General features: G+C 43.2%; 1 protein-coding gene across 1 annotated transcript in view; it reads right to left on the bottom strand.

Annotated features, from left to right (window-relative positions):
• Positions 1–14583, bottom strand: part of jph3b (junctophilin 3b) — a 56938-nt gene extending 42355 nt beyond the window's left edge. The window contains exon 1 of the mRNA XM_088997440.1: positions 13695–14583. Within this exon, the coding sequence (XP_088853566.1) occupies positions 13695–14076 (382 nt within the window). The 5' untranslated portion in view covers positions 14077–14583. The remainder of the gene's footprint in view (positions 1–13694) is intronic.
• Between the last annotated feature and the right edge of the window lie 3552 nt (positions 14584–18135).

Here is an 18135-nt window from a genome sequence, read left to right as displayed (position 1 = left end):
GTTGAAAGAGTTCAAAGAGTTAATGGCGTGGGGGAAGAAGCTGTTTAAATGTCTGCTGGATTTGGTGCGCATGGATCGGTAGCGCCTGCCTGAGGGGAGTAGCTGGAAAAGGTGGTGGGCAGGGTGCGGAGGGTCCAGTAGGATTTTCCGCGCCCTAGTTTGGATTCTTGCAGTGTGCAAGTCCTCGAAAGTAGGTAGGGCGGTGCCAATGATTTTTTCCGCCGTCCTAACTGTCCGTTGAAGTCGGATTTTGTCCATTTTTGTGGCGGCCCCGAACCAAACGGTGATGGAAGAACACAGGATGGATTCGATGACAGCCGTGTAGAGATGTTGCAGCACCTCCTGTGGCAGGCCATGCTTCTTTAGCAGCCTCAGGAAGTACATTCTCTGTTGGGCCTTTTTCAGGATAGAGTTGGTGTTGACCTCCCACTTCATGTCCTGGGAGACTGTGATTCCCAGGAACTTGAAGGTCTCAACGGTTGACACAAGGCAGTTGGATAGTGTGAGGGGTAGCTGTGGTGATGGATGTTGGAGAAGCTTGGGATGATGGTATTGAACGCAGAGCTGTAGTCCACAAACAGGATCCTTGCGTAGCGTTGCATGATCACTTATTGAATGCACCGTAATTTGTTGACGAACTATCAAATTGTGAGACACAGAAAAGGAAAAAAAAAATGCATGGCACAATAGAAAAATTTAGAAATGTGAACACGGCACAATTTCCTTTGGGGAAAATTGTATATGCAACTGACGGTGGCCCGGTAGTGGAGTGGTTCGCACACGGACTTCACAATGCAGGGGTTGTGACTTAAAATCCCGCTCCGGCCTCCATGTGTGGAGTTTGCGTGTTCTCCCTTGGCCTGCGTGGGTTTTCTCCAGGTCCTCCGGTTACCTTCCCATGGCAGGGTGATTGAACATTCAAAATTGTCCCCAGGGGCGAGTGTGGGCACATGTGGTTGTTCGTGTCTGTGTGCCATGTGATTTGGCTGGCAACCGGTTCAGGGTGTCCCCTGCCTACTGTCCGAAGATAGACGGTCCTAGGGAGGATAAAGCGGTCCATACAATGAAGATAAACTGTCGGAATAACAGTGCAGCCATCCTAGTTCACTTGGACCACAAATTCTCATCCAGATCACAAGTATTGAAACGTGTCATGAGCTATTTCTCAAAACCAGTTGATGCCAGGTTGAAAAAAGGACATATACAAATAAAACAATTAAAACAAATAAAACAAATTAGGTGTATGTAAAGAGTTTGATGTTTCTCTTTATTTGTAAGTAGGTTCGTTGTCAGATCTTCCAGGCAGATGATGCGCAGAGCTTGATCGTGGCGTAGAGTCGAGCAAGTCGTGCTGTGAAACTCCGTGCGATGCTGAGCAGGTCTCTGCGAGCGGTGCGTCTGTCTGGGTCTGAGTCCGAGATGAGTCTGAATCTCCCTGTCCCACGACAGCTGCTTTTATACCATTTTCAAGCGTGTGCTGTGCGTCAGGGTGAGACACACTTCAAGGAGATCAAGCAATTGAAAGACATGAAAGGGTTGAAAGGCGCACTTCAGAATCATACACGCGTGTGACGCAACATATGTATTGCCAAAGCAACCAAGAAATTCTCAAAAACCTCCAGTCTTCATCTCTTCCTTTCGGCTTTTCCCTTCAAGGGGTCGTCACAGCGAATCAGTAACCTCCATCTTCAGAGGTATGATACGCATGTTTGTTTTGGCCCAGCTTTTACATCGGATGCCCTTCCTGACACAACCCTCTGTATTTATCCGGGCTTGGGACCGGCACAAGAAGAACCTTTGTGGCTACAGAACAAGCAACTCGCTCAGTAAACGGCTCCCAAACACAAAATAGTCATCAGCACAGTAGCAATCAAAAAAGCAAAACCTCCAGTACGGTCACGAAAACATGTCGGGACCCGAAGCTGCGTGTCGCTTTCCATGGTGCTGAAACATAACTGCACAGCAAGCTTTTTATTGGTGCTGTTCGACTTTCTTCAGTGTTCTCCAGTCCAATCTGAGCGATCTAACAATAAAATTTGAAAGCCGACATCCAAATTCTGGAGTGGGAGGATCAGACACAGCGAGGTGGAGAGTTTCTTCATGGTTAAATACATGGATGAGAATGTGTCCTCTGACAATGACTGATGAGCTTTCTCATTATTGACCGCGTGTAATGAGCACTAGTTACATAAAGATTTTGCCAAATTTGCAGATTTTGCCATGGGGCCAACAGAAAGAAAGAACTCTTGAATTATATGAGCCTATAATTCCGGTTGCGACTATAGCACGAGGCGTTCGCGTTGAAGAGCATTAATGTGAGGAGATCAAAGCTGCGGAAACAACACGGAAGTTCAATGATGTGCTCACGCACCACCCCTCTGGCTGAATTTCTAATTGTCGTCTTCACAAAAACATCAACCCATTCTACTGTCGCTAAACACAAGTGAGGCATATGACATGAATTGCTGTGGGTGTCCTGTTGCAAGGCTTTAAAATACACTCTGTTGTATTTTATAAATGGATTCATTCACGGCTACTTTTTTTGAAGGACAAATCATGAAAGGGAGGACACACAGAGGAAAATATACTTTGAAATCTATTTGCTTGATAAAAGATTCATGTGATTTTCACCGTGTCAGCAACTGCATGTTGGGAAAAGTGCCATTGTGGAGGACTGATGGAACTGGAATGACCCTCAACAACAAGACACGGGCACATACTGACTGGGCCAGGCTACCGGGTAGGTGTGCAACACAAGGCCTGAAGGACAAAACATGTCCACCATATCTATAAAAAAATGTACCGGAAATATCTTCACTTTTAACGTTTTATTCGACTGCCTTCCACCCAACTGATTAAGTTGCAAGCCACAGTCAGTCCACACCACCAACGCGGTGGAATTCACGAGCAGCTATGCCCTGAAAACACACACCTACTATCCCCCCATCAAATATATACGGCCATTTCCCGCTAAACAACTGCCGTGGCCCATCGCCAACTATGTTTCAGCGCATGACGACACGTTGATGACCGCTTTTCAATGCCTGAATTTTAACTTCACAGCCATGAATGCCTGTCAGTAAGATGGTTCTGTTTTTTCTTTCTTTTTTTTAACAGGACATTTGAAGATAGTGGCCACCGTGTTTTAATTTTTCAATATTGACAATTCATGCCTTTATTTCACAAACCTCTTGTCATCTCGTGGTCAAGAGTACACTGAAAAAAAACTCATCGTCACAGACCAGTTGTGTTAATTAAACTCCCTTACAGACCTGTTTTCAGATCACATGATGGTTTCGGGGACTCATGAAAGCCAAATATTTGCATGCAAGCCATTTAAAGACCATTTCTTATCATTACAATGCTATTCATTCTCAACCATTAACTGCGACATTACTGAATTCCAGAACGGGAGCAACTGAGCCTAAAGCTCACTTCTAGTTATTCACATTCAAATGCAAAACAGGAGCAAAAAAATAAACTAAGTAGCATCAATATATTGATTCCAACAAAAAATATGATTCATATGCACAAATTTATCATATTGGATTGGATTTGCCTTTTTTAGTCTCGCAGTGGAGAAATGAATGAAAGTCTTCTTCTTTTCCTTTCGGCTTTTCCCATCAAGGGGTCGCCACAGCAAATCAGTGTCCTCCATCTTTCGAGGTTTGATCCGCATGTTTGTTTTGGCCAAGCTTTTACGTCGGATGCCCTTCCTGACACAACTCTCTGTATTTATCCGGGCTTGGGACCGGCACAAGAAGACATATGTCCCGTTGTGGCTACAGAACAAGCAACTCGCTCAGTAAACACAAAATGGTAATCGGCACAGCAGCATTCAAAAAAGCAAAAACTATACTCAAAATAAAATACATGAGCAGCTGGAAAGGCAGCCACTCTCGTGGCGCCGTCTTGAAGTCAAAAGAACAAAAAAAACTAAATAATATGACAACACATAGACAATATTACAACACAAAGACACAGAGGGTCATTCATTCTTTTGCACTTTGTTACATAAATCTGTTCTAGATGAAAGAGGAGAGGATAAAAGCATCTTTTCACCAGTGTATCAGGGACATCATGGTGGAATGTGCACGTCGACTACAAGCTAAATGTTGAAAGCAAACACGTAGCTGTAGCATCCATTGCCAAAAAGAGATTGTCTCACATTTCCATTAATGGTGTCCTGGTAATTTGTCAGTCCAGAATAAAAAATAAAAAAAACAAATACGGTAATATCTAATGCTACCGATGGAATTGCATTCCTTCCAGTTTCCTGTGTTTCTGTTATAGGAAATGGTTACTGTTTAAACAGACCAAGAAATAGAAATGAAGTCGAAGAATCCACAGATAGCTTGTTTATAATGGTTTTAATTTTAATAATCAGTGCTGTGACACGAGTCCCATTATTGTGCCCAGCGCAAAGCGCGCCCAAAATGTGCATGATGGAGTTTTCTGTCTTTTGATATTTTCACAGCTGGACAGAGTGGAAAAACGGGGTCTTGCACAGTCGAATTCCTGAATTATAAAATTACGCTCATCAAGCTCTTTGTCAAGGGGTGTTTTGACTGTTGGAAAACGATCACTCACCAAATTTGAACGTTTGCATGCATAGTCATTGATCAATGCAAAATTATGATAATCTGACGTCTTTTTTTGATAATCCAGGAAAGAGCCTGCAACGAGTGCTTTCTGGGCAAACTCCCTCAATGGTATGTCCAATTCTGACTTAATCAGAATTAATCCCGGGCACATATCCACAGGAGATTTGGAGGAATTTTCATATGATAGACATCTCCACTAATCCACATTTCCAACATCCAAACTCCCCTGACGAAAGAGAGGCTTGTGTATGTCATGATGAAGATATTAATCATTCATTCATTCATTTTCTGAGCTGCCTTGACCTCACGAGGGTCGTGGGGGGTGCTGGAGAACTATCCCAGCTGTCTTCGGGCAGTAAGCGGAGGACACCCTGAAATGGTTGCTAGCTAATCGCAGGGCACACAGAAACAAACAATCATTCACAATCTCACTTCGCGAAAATTTGGAGTGTTTAATCATCCTGCCATGGATGTTTTTAGAACGTTGGAGGACCCTGGAGGACCAGGTCGGCAAGAATGACGGCCTAGTAAATGAACACTGAAAGTGGGTTCAGAGCTGAACTTCTGTAAATCACCGTCCAGTGTCGTCATTCGTTCAATGGATTTTGCTTGGGCCCTTCCATCTTGTTCCATCCTGTGGAGGTGCTGGAGCCAATCCCAGCCTTCTTCTGGAATTGATTGCAGACCAATCACAGGGTACACATAGACATGCAAACTCCAAACAGGTAGGCTGGAGCGGGACTTGAACTCACAACCTCTGCACTGTGAGCCGGCGTGCTAACCCGTTTAGGATTACTCATTCGCCTAACATGATAATAGAAAGTCAGATTGTGGGTTCTGGATGTTCATTTGCTTAGTTTTTTTTGTTTGTTTGTTTGTTTGTTTGTTATTTTCTGCCGCCCCCCAACAAGGACACTCATAAAAGGCAACTGGTGGTAAATCAAAATCAGAAGATGTTTACAAGATGTTTCACATTTTGTGTAGCTCCAGAGAAATGACTAATAGCAATTATTCTTCAACATCATGGGACGAAGACTTGCTAGCAGCAGTCAAATGCATGCAGCATACATAATATATCTGATAGTCTATCAGGGGTGCTTAATACGTCGATCGCGATCGACCAGTTGATAACCAAGGTAATATCGGTCGATCAATGATTTTCAACCACTGTGCCGCGGCACACTAGTGTGCCGTGAGAGATTGTCAGACGTCAGGTGTGCCGCGAGAAACTATCCAATGCCCCTTTTTCAACTTAAAAAATTTATAAACATTTATTAATCATTTTCTGACAATATTATTTCATTGTCCTGTGTCCGTGCTGTAAAGACCGGGAGGGTAATTTCATATTCGTCCGTGTGGCAACGCGTCACTGATTGCCTCTTTCCTGCGAGATGGTTCGTGGTGTGCCGCAAAAAAAAATCCAATGTAAAAAACGTGCCCTCGTTCAAAAAAGGTTGAAAAACACTGCGGTAGATCGCATGACAAGGGGATGTGACATTGTCATGAATGGGCCTATTCAAATAAAGTTGAGTTAAAAAAAAAACGATATCAGCCTATCAGCAATCTCTTTATTTGATTGATATAGCGGATAACCAATCAGATGACATCTCGTTTATTAGTACACCGTGCGTGCTCGAACAACGCCCCTCAAACAACCGTTGCAAAGTTCACTAGCTGGTCGTTAGTTACGTCCTAATTGTTCGCTCATTTTTCCCTCTTAAACGTAAGATATTGTATAAAAATGAGTGGGGGTGCTGGACCAAGTAAGAAGAAAAAAAAGTCACTTTCATACGGAATGTGAGTCGGACTTTTTTTCATGATGACATTTTCAAAGTGCGTTTGTCTCGCCAGTTGTCAGTGAACTCGGGTAATGGCAAAACAATTCATAATGATGTTGTGTTGTGCAACAAATGCGGTTATATATCAACATAAGTTGCAAGAATCCTCAATATATTTCTCAATAAATATAATGGGTAAATCATTTTGACTTGGTCATTTCTAAAGTAGCTGCCATGCTGAAAAAGTGAGCACCTCTGATCTATCATATGCGTTGTGCAAAGAAATCCATGTTTTTTAAACACTTATTTCTTTTCTTTGTGCCGTGTTCACACAAAGACAGTATGTGTACATGATTTAAAACAAATGCATTGACTGCATTTTCTTCCTCATAAAAGGGGGACAAAAACTTGTTGCAAAATATTCCACTCCATACATGATTTAGAAACATGCTCCCTTTTTGCCAGCCTGTGGGTTTCCTGTCACAATTTAAGTCTGAAATGTTTGGCAGCCCTTCACAAAAGCTCTTCCATGCTCCGCTGGGTACCTCTTAAATTGTGTCCCATAACACTTTTACTTTCATTATGTGTTACTTTTGCCACACAGATTCATTTCAGCGCCTGTGAAACACCCTAACATAATGATATGAATCTATCCAAATCTTTTTTTAGAATTAGAATCTATCCGAACAACTCAAGATATCCGAACAACTCAAGATATCTCAAAAGAGAAACCATTGAGAGTAGCGTGGTGGCCCAGCTTGTTTATTGAGGATTACCTTAGTTTGTATAAGGGATGAGCAGAGTAACAGACAAAAGACGAGAGTCTGACTTAAATTCTGCTATGCCGATACTTGATATCTTGCTGGGACAAAGAGTCACAGGACAGATGGGAATGGAAATTCACCAAAGTCCAGGGGCAAAAGTATGTGCAGTCACAGACGTATGGCACAACCACACCCAGTTGCAATGCACGACAAAGGCATGAATTCACAGAGAGGCAGTGCTGCATGTCAATATATTGGCAGCAGTGTCAAATGAGATGCAGATTTGCCCGCCATTCATCTGCAATTTGACATTGCTAAGCATTCTGGCAGACCAAATACATTTGTTATCACATGTTCTCGGCACGCCTGCCAATTTGGTCAGGGAGAAAGTAGACCATCATTTAGATCATCAGGCAGTTGTGATGCAGGTGGTAGATTCTGAGCGCCGCAGACATCTGCGATGGACACTGATTTGCTGTGGCGACATCTTGAAGGGAAAAGCCGAAAGGAAAAGAAAAAGATTAATACACGGCCCGATAGTCGACTGGTTAGCGTGTCGACCTCACAGTGCAGAGTGTGTGGGTTCGATTCTACTACAGTGTACTTGTGTCGTGTCGTGTACCCGGGCCTGCGTCGGTTTTCTCCAGGTCCTCCGGGTTTCCTCTCACATTCCAAAAGCATGCATGGCAGGCTGATTGAGAACACTAATTTGTCTCAAGGTATGAGTGTGGGAGAGGATGGTTGTTTGTCTCTCTGTGCCCTGCAATTGGCCGGCAAGCGATTTAGGGTGCCCGAAGATGGCAGGGCTGGACTCCAGCACCACCCTAGTGAGGATAAAGTGATCTGGAAAATGAATGGATGATTATTAAATCATCATTTTAAATTGATTTTTTTTCTTTAACCCCCAATTAAGACCAATGGAAAAACAAGAGGAGAACCCATTGAAGTCCAACAGTGAGTTCCATGAAGTTACATGTTGATGTGGAACAACTGGCAGCCATTTTAGTCCATTTTCGAGTTCCCATTTCCGCTTATCCTGTTCAGGGTTGAGGTAAAGAGGCGGCCAGCAACAGGTAGTATCCTTCCTTCTCCAACTCTTGGGGAACTCACATCTGCATTTATGTTACAAGGGGCAGTATTGTTGTTTATTTTTACTTGGTGAGTCTGAGTAATATACGGGAATAGTCATTTGCTGTGTCTCGGTATTTAAGCAGTCAGTCACAACAACTGATGACTGTAATCTCTGGCTATTACGGCTACATAGCACAGTGACAAATAATCTGCCTCGCTATTGCTCTCTTCCTCATTTTGTGTGTGTGTGTGTGTGTGGATTGTAATCAGTCAGCTCAGCTCCTCATCTCAGTAAACACCATTAGCCCGGAAGGCCAAGCCAGCCAATCAGAGCCTTGTACAGCACTCCAAGTGGCCAATAGCAGCAAGGTACAAAGTCTCGTGACACACTGACCTGCTGCAACTCTGTGTGCGTTGCTATGGGAACCCAAGGTACTGTATCGAGCAGCTCAGTGGAATTGCAGTGGGATGCGGGAGGAAAGAGAAAGGTAGGAGGAGAACAAAGGTAGGAGAGGTGTAAAAAGCAACAAGAGAGAGGAGCGCTGCATCAATTCAAGATGTAGTGGGGGGGAGTAGGTGGAAATGCCAACTGATACACACAGAGAAAGATATTTTCATCTATGGACAGCAAACGGGATAGTATATAATATATAATGAGTGATACTGTATTTTCCGGTGTATAAGGCGCACCCAAAAGCCTCGATTTTCTTCAAAAATGAAATGTAAATGTCTCCACTGCGATACTAATAAAGGTGAATCCAATCCAAAAGATTATATTGTGCCTTATACAGGTGCACCTTATATGTGAAGTAATATTGAGCTACAAAAGGGTAAATTACTGTCAGTGGACATTGACTCCATTCCCCCTTTAGAAGAAGTAATGCGTAACCGCAGCATCTACTGCAGCACCTTATAATGTGGTGTGCCTTATATTTGGAAAACTCATCTATTTATATATTATAGTTGAAAAACTTTTTTTTAATTCATTGAAGGTGTGCCTTATACTCCGGTGCGCCTTATATATGGAACACGTTTGTATAATACACCATTCATGGGCGGTGCACCTTATACTCCAGCGCATCTTATAACCGGAAAATACAGTACTTTAGCAGCCCTTAGACAAGCGGAGAAACTGACATCTGCGAAGTGGGGTTGTATAGTTACAATTGCAAACGTCAAATTTATGAAAATTAAACCTTATAATAAGCACTATTATCATAATACACACCCACCACGGCTGGCGGAGTGATCTTCGGCGGAAGCACACGACCGAACAGCACCAGAGGTTAAGTTAGCAACAGTCCTTATGGAAGGTGACTCTCCTTCCATAAGCCATCAACGACCATCAAAAAGGTAAATAAAACTTTATTTTACAGCACAGTTTATTTCTTTAAAATCAGTCCTCATGTAATGCGCCTCTCTTTCCAAACAGCAATTCACTTTGACCTTCGACCTCCAACGCCATTCCATCAAGCCATAAATGACCATCACAAATGTAAATAAGGTGACTTTATGATACAATTCCGTGTATTTCTTTCATTACAATACAATAGCACATTTATTATACATAAAATGGGGTATGTTGTGTGTAGTTTTAAGGGTTATTTAGTTGAAAAGTATATTTTATGGAAACCTGGGAACGGATTATTCCCATTTTAATGGTTTCCTATGTGAATTTGTTTTTTGACATACACACTTTTCGCCTTACACACTCTGTCTGGGAACCAATTAAGTTCGTAAGTTGAGGTCTCACTGTACTTGGAATGGGGAAAAAATAGCCTACATACATGAACACGCTGACATAGTTTAACTGTATCTCAGACGTCATTTAAGTGTCGCAAATTGTATTACAATATGACGGCAAACTTTATTTTTCCCTGTGAAACAGCCAGGGAGAGCGGTGACTTCAGTGCACAGTTCATCGTGGTATCGAGTTACAGGTTATCATGAGTGGTGCATGAAAGGGTTAAATGCCCCCACCCTGCCCCCAGAAGTTACATGAGATACAGACATATGTACATACTTCATGTACCGTACAACGTTTTGCATTGATTTTCAAATCTTAAAATTATTCTTTCTAGAAAATTGCTGAACCAGCTTATAAAAGCTGAGCCGCAAGTCGGCCAGCATTCTTGAACAGATTGCCGTTGACGTTCCACAGTTGCATCCTCGTGATAAAAGACTAAAATGCGTCTGATAGTTACAGAACAGCCTTAAGAAATGACATCATTGTTTCAACAAATGACCATTCACACTCACATACATACTGATGGATGATTTAAAGTATTTAATTAAATTAGCACGCGTGTTTAAGGACTATGGGAGGAAGCAGGATGCACTGTGGAAAGCTCACGCAAGCTCAAAAAGAAGAGGAGAGAGCCTGATGCGACATGCAAACCCACTTTTGTCTCCATCTCTCCGCTGTCATGTCAACAGTCACTGTTGGTTCACTAAGTGTCACCAGCAGGGACATTAATCCGCTTGTTACTGTCGTCAAGTCATTTTGTGGTCCTAGAGCTTGTTTGATCACATGATCATCTTTATAGAGGGCTGACTACAGCCACATTTTGTGGAGAGTCCAAAATGTTTAATGTAAATGTGTGCACCTCTTTGATGTTAAAGATGTGATACGTACCTGGATTTATTATTTAAAGTACAACAATTCAGTTTGATTTCACGCCCTCACATTTTTAAACCCAAATTCACTGCTCCATTTTTATGTCATATGATTCCATGTACACCAACTCCTATGCATTGCAATAGTGTATATGTAATGTGGCAAAATTGGTTTGTGACAAAACAAAACAAAACTTCTCAATCCCTATTTCACAACTCCCAATTAGGCAAACTGCTTTTACTCTACGGGCTCTCAGTCAGTCTACACTTGTGCCTTTGCAGACCATCAATGTTGCATCAGGACCACATTATGAAAGACATCAACAATGACAAAATAACAGAATGCAAAAAAAAAAGACTTTCCATACTCAGTCCAAAAGGAAAAAAATATATATTTTTGATTTTTGCTTTCAGCACAAGGGAAAACGTTTTCCCGCCAAATCTGAAAAAAAGGCTCAATGACACTTGCGCCTGCACAAAAATCTCAAAACCCACGCAGTTCATCATTCACAAAAGCAAAGCTGGAAAAGTTGAAACGCATTACAATGATTCAAATCTCACCCTTTGCGTGACTTTGCTCGCTCCTCATATCCTTCCCAACCTGCCGAGTGCCTCGTCCTGATTAAAAAGACCAACTGATGACGATGATCATCCGGCCAGGCATCTTGATGTCATCTGTGTTCATCTAACTGATTCATGCAACTGTACAGCTGTCCATCCAGCTATCCTTTACATCGTCTCCTCCAGCCCATCTGTCTGGCTGGACGTCAAGCCATTTTTGTCCTGATGAAACCCTTCAAACTAATCTAGTCTCGAGATATCATTGCACCGCCCCTAATGAAGTGTGCATGTGTTTTTGTGTGTGGTCTGGAACAGCCTGCTGTTCATAGTAGACTTATGCAACCAGACTGCATGCATATTACCGATACCGTCAGCGATTTTGCCTTGGTTGCAAACATACCACCCGGTTTGTGTGTGTGTGTCTTTGTATAGGGTGTCTGTGCAAAAGTTTGATGACACAGAGGATGTCAAATGATCAAGTGCAATTGAGTTGTGTTTTTGAGGTCTATTTTAGTCGATAGGCATCTGCTCGGCACAAAAAAAAATGCATCGACTGCGACTGATTGTAAGGACGTTCTTCTATGCTAATTCGTAGTAACCAATGACAACAGACTATGACAATGGACTGACTGCTCTGGCCAGAATTAATGAGGGAATGATGACTTATAAACTGACCTGTTCACCACTGCTGTGAGTGTGTGCACACCTGCCCTCAGTCCAAGACACCCTCCTTGACCCATTTCAGGATTGGAGTAGATGGAAGAAAGTGCACTACAATATGTCATTTTGTGTGACGTCGTTGACTCACAGCGACGGTCCCTTACAACCCCAAAAACATTTTTAAAAGTACCATTAACTGTCACGTTTCAGTTTGTGACCAACGGGTGGGACTGAGGGCACCGCCTGCAGCTGCACAGGCGTCGGTCGTTTTAATAAGTGGCAGTTAAAAAGACTCTCAGCCCGACCATTCAAGGGTTGAGTTATTCTTTGTTTCACCCTGTCAAGTTTGTTTCATCTTGTCATGTTTTACTCGTGGTTTTGTTTGCTACTTTGGACCTTTCTGTTCTGATGAACTTGTTTTAGATTTTGTTCCTGCAGGCTTAATACAATTTATCAAGTACACCCTGCTCCTGCCTGCTGTCATCCAAAAAGGGGAGGGAAAACATTCAAAAAAGTTCTTCAAGGGGAAGCCTAAGCAGGGTATATTTTATAAATACAGAATAGGTACTTTCTTAAGACTTTCCTTTTGAAGACCTACATGTTTATTTTTTGTTTGTCCTGGGTCATGTCGCTCTTTCACTCCTTACACATCTCTGAGCTGAACTAAATACATCAAATTACAGTGTGTTTTGACCACACTCAAAACCAAAAATAATCTATTTTCTGCATCGCAACATGCAAAATTGCATGGCAGGCCCTTTAGCAAGAGAGACCCTGTGAATACCAGCGAGAGGTCTGATTGTGACATGGGCACTCCTGTCGGCAGTTTGCATGTTATGTCTACTCTGACATTCTAAAACCATGAACAATAAGGTTTATTGAAGATTTGATTGTCTACATGTGCCCTCTGATCCACTGGCAAACAGTCCAAGATGTACCCCAAGTCAGCCCAAAGTCAGGTGGGACAAGCAAGCTTCAGTTAGTTCATAGTTGTATGCAACTAATGGGACTCTGTCGGACATATTAGCAATGTACACTTTGCTGGAGAAGGCTGTGTAAACGCAAATGTGTCAGCAGTATTGTGGTCTGTCTTTGTTTTGGTTGTGATGCATTTGTCCATGACTACAACGAGCACCTAAAATACGTGCACGTGTTCAGCATTTACAGAGAAAGCATCTGAGCTTTGTCCTGGGGGAAAAAAAATTCCAGTTTGAGACCGATGTTCAAGTATCTATATTCCACCTCAAAAACGCTGTTGCTGTGTCAAGTTGCAGGGCAAATGTCAGTGCTTATATCTCCTTTAGAGTACCCCAACCTTCGTTCTTATCAGGGTGCAGAGCATATGTGTTGCATTTTAACTTTATAAATGGGTTAAGAGGCCTCCGTGTTGAGGACAATGGGATTGATTACGATCGGAAAAGAAAAAAGCTCAACCAACTTCACGCTAGCAAGATTGGATGATCCCCAGTAAGACTTCTTGATAACCTCCCGCCGTTGTCCATCTAGAACCTGTCCGTCACCTGCTATCAATCCTTTTGGTGAGTAATCCCATTTTCCCTTTGACAGGCATTCATTTCTTTCAATGTTCTTTTCCCCAAACATTCAAAGCAACAAAACCCAAAGTCCCGGCCCCTTCTTACCTCCATCGGAGTACGTCTCAGTGCCGTATCCATCTTGCAGCCCGTTGTTCCACGTTCCCTCGTATTTGCCGCTCATTCCGGTGCTCTCCCGAAGACCGTAGCGTCCCTTAAAGCCGTGCGTCCATTCCCCCTTGTAGACCCATCGTCCCTTGTTCTCGAGTCCCACGCCGTGCCTCTTGCCCTGCGCCCACATGCCCTGGTAAGTGTTCCCGCTGGGCCAAGTGTAGACACCCAGCAGCTCAAAGCCGTGGGCCCAGGAGCCACAGTACTCGCCCTGGCCCTTGGGACCCGTGCATATCCCGTGCCCGTGCGCCTTGCCTTCCTCCCACCCACCACAGTATGACCCCCCATCGTCAAAGTTGAATCTGCCTCCAGTGGACATGCATGAAACAGGTCTCGGCAATTCACCCGAAGCCTCGACAAAAAGAAAAAGAAAACAAAAAGAAAATAGAGGGAGACAAAAGGAGGACAGGTTGGTGCTGTCGGGATCAGTCCATGGAGCTGGAGTTGGAGGTGGAGGTCCGATAAGGAGAACAAGAGGGAGGAGTGAGTGGGAGGGAGAGAACTCCCACTCAGTTCAACACAGGCCGCTGTGCTCAGATGCAATCAGCTTTCCAAACTGAGGCAAAAGAAACAAGGTGGTCCTGCACGGCGGAGTCAGGGTTCTTCTAGCAAATAGTTCACTCACACCATCCTCCCGCTGGGCTTTCGGGCGCACTGACTCACAACTTGCCGGCTCCTGAGAGCTGTGAGAAAGGAGGATGGTGGTCCCATTGCTGCCATGATCCGCTCTCATCTGGAGATGAAACCGGGAGAAAGCTTCAGAAGTCCACCATGGGCCAGCCTACGCCATGCACGCCACTCATTTGTCTCCTTTCCTGCTTTCAGCCACCTCCTCCGCCTCCTCCTCCTCCTCCTCTGTGGCGCGTAGAGCACAGAAGTTTCCCCAATGGCAGCTCATCAAACATCCAAGATTAGGCTTCTGCAATCGGGACAGAGGCCCCAACTGCACGGGCGTGTGACCTGCTGTCGAATTGATCAAAAAAGCATTTCCTTCCTCGGACATTGATGTTTATCTTCAACTCCGCTCTTGATGATAAAGCATAGCATCGTTACATCACACAGCCAAGTCAATCTGGACCTCACTTTTGGCTACATGCCCCGATATAGGGCCATGGAGCAAGCTACACATGCTTAGAACATGGGTGGAGTGGTGGTGATAGTAGCGGGGGTATGTCAGGAACAAGCATGAATTAATTTTGCTATGCTGTTTTGTCTTTTTTGTTTTGGTCTGCCCATATAGTACCAGTAAGCAGAAATGCAGTCTCCCTTCCACACACACAGCCACACACACAATGAAGATAAATAAGTGAATAAATGAATATCTCTGCCCGTTTTGCTCCTGTAGCTTGTCTCAGTCTGTCTGCAGGTCTTTAATCCACTGCATCCATAAGTGGTTTATCCTCTGCGTGGGTCGCCTTCAGCTTGATGAGATAATATCCATCTACAGTATATCATCTGCCTTTGGTCTCTTCGTTGCACTTCAGCGTCTCCTGCTCATCTCCACGTTTCCCCATGGAGAAGCGGCTGACGCATAACCTGCTTTTCTTGCTCCCACGATTTCTCTCTCTCTCTCACTAGAAAATATGCTCATTACAGAGGACTGTTCCAATGCAGGCAGCCAACACCACTCACTCCCTCCTCCCGCTGCTTAGAAGCCTGCTCCATCTTTTAAAGAGAAACACGCTCTCACTCAAATCATCATTCACTTGTAGCTTTCAACCCCTTTTTCATTCTGTATCACAATTCAAACATGCCTTTTCCGCCTTTCCTCAGACAGCCGATGATTTTAGCATGGCCATAAACCGTCATGCATCCAAAGCTCATTTGTGCACACGTCACATGTATACAGTTGCTCTGCAGAGTCTTGCTAACTGCTCCCCTGGTGTGCATGTGTAATCCCTGTCGTCCTTTTTCTAGTCATTTGTAAGTGTGAATTGTGAGCGAAAGAGCAAACAGTCTCCACCATGGTAAAATTTAGTGGTTGGCACAGCTGTTAGGGTAATTCGCCATACAAACATCTCTAAACATCGCTCTGTCGTCTTTGTTACATTTTGAACTTCCTCATACGTCATATCCTGTCTTCCTTTACATGATGTCGCGTTTTCATTACGTCACATCCTGTCGCGTCATTACTATGCGCCGCATAAATACTCCTGCAGCCCGTTCGTCTCTCTCTCTCTCCATGCTCCCTCCGCACGGCCGACACCGCAATGCTCGTGCTCTCCCAATTAAATCAACTTTCTGTTCAAGACTTGTCTCCCTGATGATTTAACCATCGATCTCCATCTACACCCGTCGAAGCAATGAACCAAGGGCGAACGATAAAAAATAACCCAACACAGCTGAGATTCAGAGTTCTCGTTTCAGTTTAAGCTTTACTGTGTGAATTTTGCCTGTCATTTTTGTGCTCGCAAGGGTTTTCAGGAGGTATTCCGGCTTCCTTCCACGTTCATGTTAATTAATAACTCTACAAATGCATGTCAATATTTGTCAACGTGCGCCATGTCCATTCCAGTGTATACCCCGTCAAAAATCAGCAAAGGGAATGATTAAGGGATATGACCCATCTGACCCACAATCCTCACCCTGTTGGCAATGTAGAAAATGGATGCATGGATGAATTTCCCAATATGTGTGTGCCCTGCAGTTCTGCGCCTCTTTACCAGTCCAGGTCATCTCTCAGCATATTTTTAAAGGATGCAGGCTTCAAGCTGTTTGTTTTTCTTTCATGTCACGCCCAGATGAGGTTAACTATAAACCTGACACATAAAATAAAAGACATTTAAACATTGTCGATAAAAATATCTTTCTGCTCTATCAAACAATATCATTTTGTTGAACAAAAGTACATTGCTAGCTTAATGCTAATAAAATACCATACAGCGGTTCAGTGACATGCAGTCAGGGGAGGCAGGTCAGGCTGTGCCTCACCTGTCATCATGGAAATACCGAATGACAAAATAAATTGAACAGTTATATTTATTCCATTTGTTCCATTTAACTTCTCCATTTTTGGATTTTTTTTTCTAAATCGCTGAATTTTCACAATTAGCGTTCAAATACTAAGTAAAGACGAGCGGTGAGGCACCAGAAGGCTGAGCCTCACCATGGATTGCGCAATGACTATGCTAACTGTGCTGGCTTGCTCTGCAGTGAGACCGCATTGCTGTCCCTCTGCATATTAAGGTGTTCAAAAGCTTTTAGTATATGAACCAAATATCTACAGTTTAGCTGGTGTATAAAATGTACAGTCACTGTATATTATAAACACTGTACTACAGTGTTTATTTTATTTTATTTGTATCAAAACCGCGTGCATAGGTGAGGCACAGAGTTCTCCTGCCTCATGACAGGGGGCGCTGGTGATTACAGAGTCTTCTTGCGACTCCTCGGCTGAAGAATAATAGAATTAGTGACAACAAGCTACAGTAAACAGTTAACAAGTTAAGTGCAACCATCCAGTCATTTTTTCGTGTTGCTTGGCCTTATTTTCAGAATGGAGGATTATATATCTAAATTGAAAAAAAAATTCTAAACTGGACTTTCAATCGAAGCAGGAGATAATAATTAAAGGAAGACAAACATCGGACTGTATAGCTCACAAACGGTGAGGGATGAATGTAAATCTCCTGGACAGCTTCTCAGCTTTTTGGCCAAGAAGGATCTCATTGAAACTATTCCTGAAGCGACAAAGTTGCTCCAGCTCGTCCTCACTGTTTCAGCGACTACAGCATCAGTGGAGCGCTTATTCTCAGCACAAAAGACTGAAAACATACAGTCGGAACAGGACTGATCAAGGACGACTTTCTTCACTGGCAGTGATCTCCATTGAGGCAGGGAGACTTGAACTTCATTTATAAGTAAAGGTAACACGATAATAACGTTTTTTTAATTCTTTTTTTCTATGCTACAGTTTGTATACAGTATATAAAGAATGCTGACATGACATTTTAAACAAAACATGTTAACTGTTGCCAATCAAATGGTGAATAAGCTACTCTGTGGAGTTCATATGTTTGTAAATCTGACTGATGACGTCAGTCCCTCACCAGCCATGAACGTCACTGGATGTCACTGCACCGGTTAGAGGGAATGGCTATATTGTCCGCTGTAAATTGCTACAGTAATGTAAAAAATATCAATAATATGGATTCTTGAACACAAATGGAGCAAATAACACAGGCTCATATTCTCTTCTCTATGGTAAACACAAATATTGAAATCTCAAAGTGTGGTCAGAAGTGGTGTGAAAGGAGAGGTAAGTGAATATGAAAGGGGCCTGCGTATCAACCACACACCTGTAACCACGCATCGACATCCCTCATTGGGGTTTGGAGAGCTCCCTCGTGGAACTCTCATGACTAACAGGCTAGTTGGA

This window comes from Hippocampus bargibanti, linkage group LG05 (assembly GCF_051943395.1).
Source record: "Hippocampus bargibanti isolate YZ-2025 linkage group LG05, ASM5194339v1, whole genome shotgun sequence".
Taxonomy (NCBI): domain Eukaryota; kingdom Metazoa; phylum Chordata; class Actinopteri; order Syngnathiformes; family Syngnathidae; genus Hippocampus; species Hippocampus bargibanti.
The sequence above is the reverse complement of the archived record's forward strand: the minus strand, read 5'-3'. Positions and strand labels throughout refer to the sequence as shown.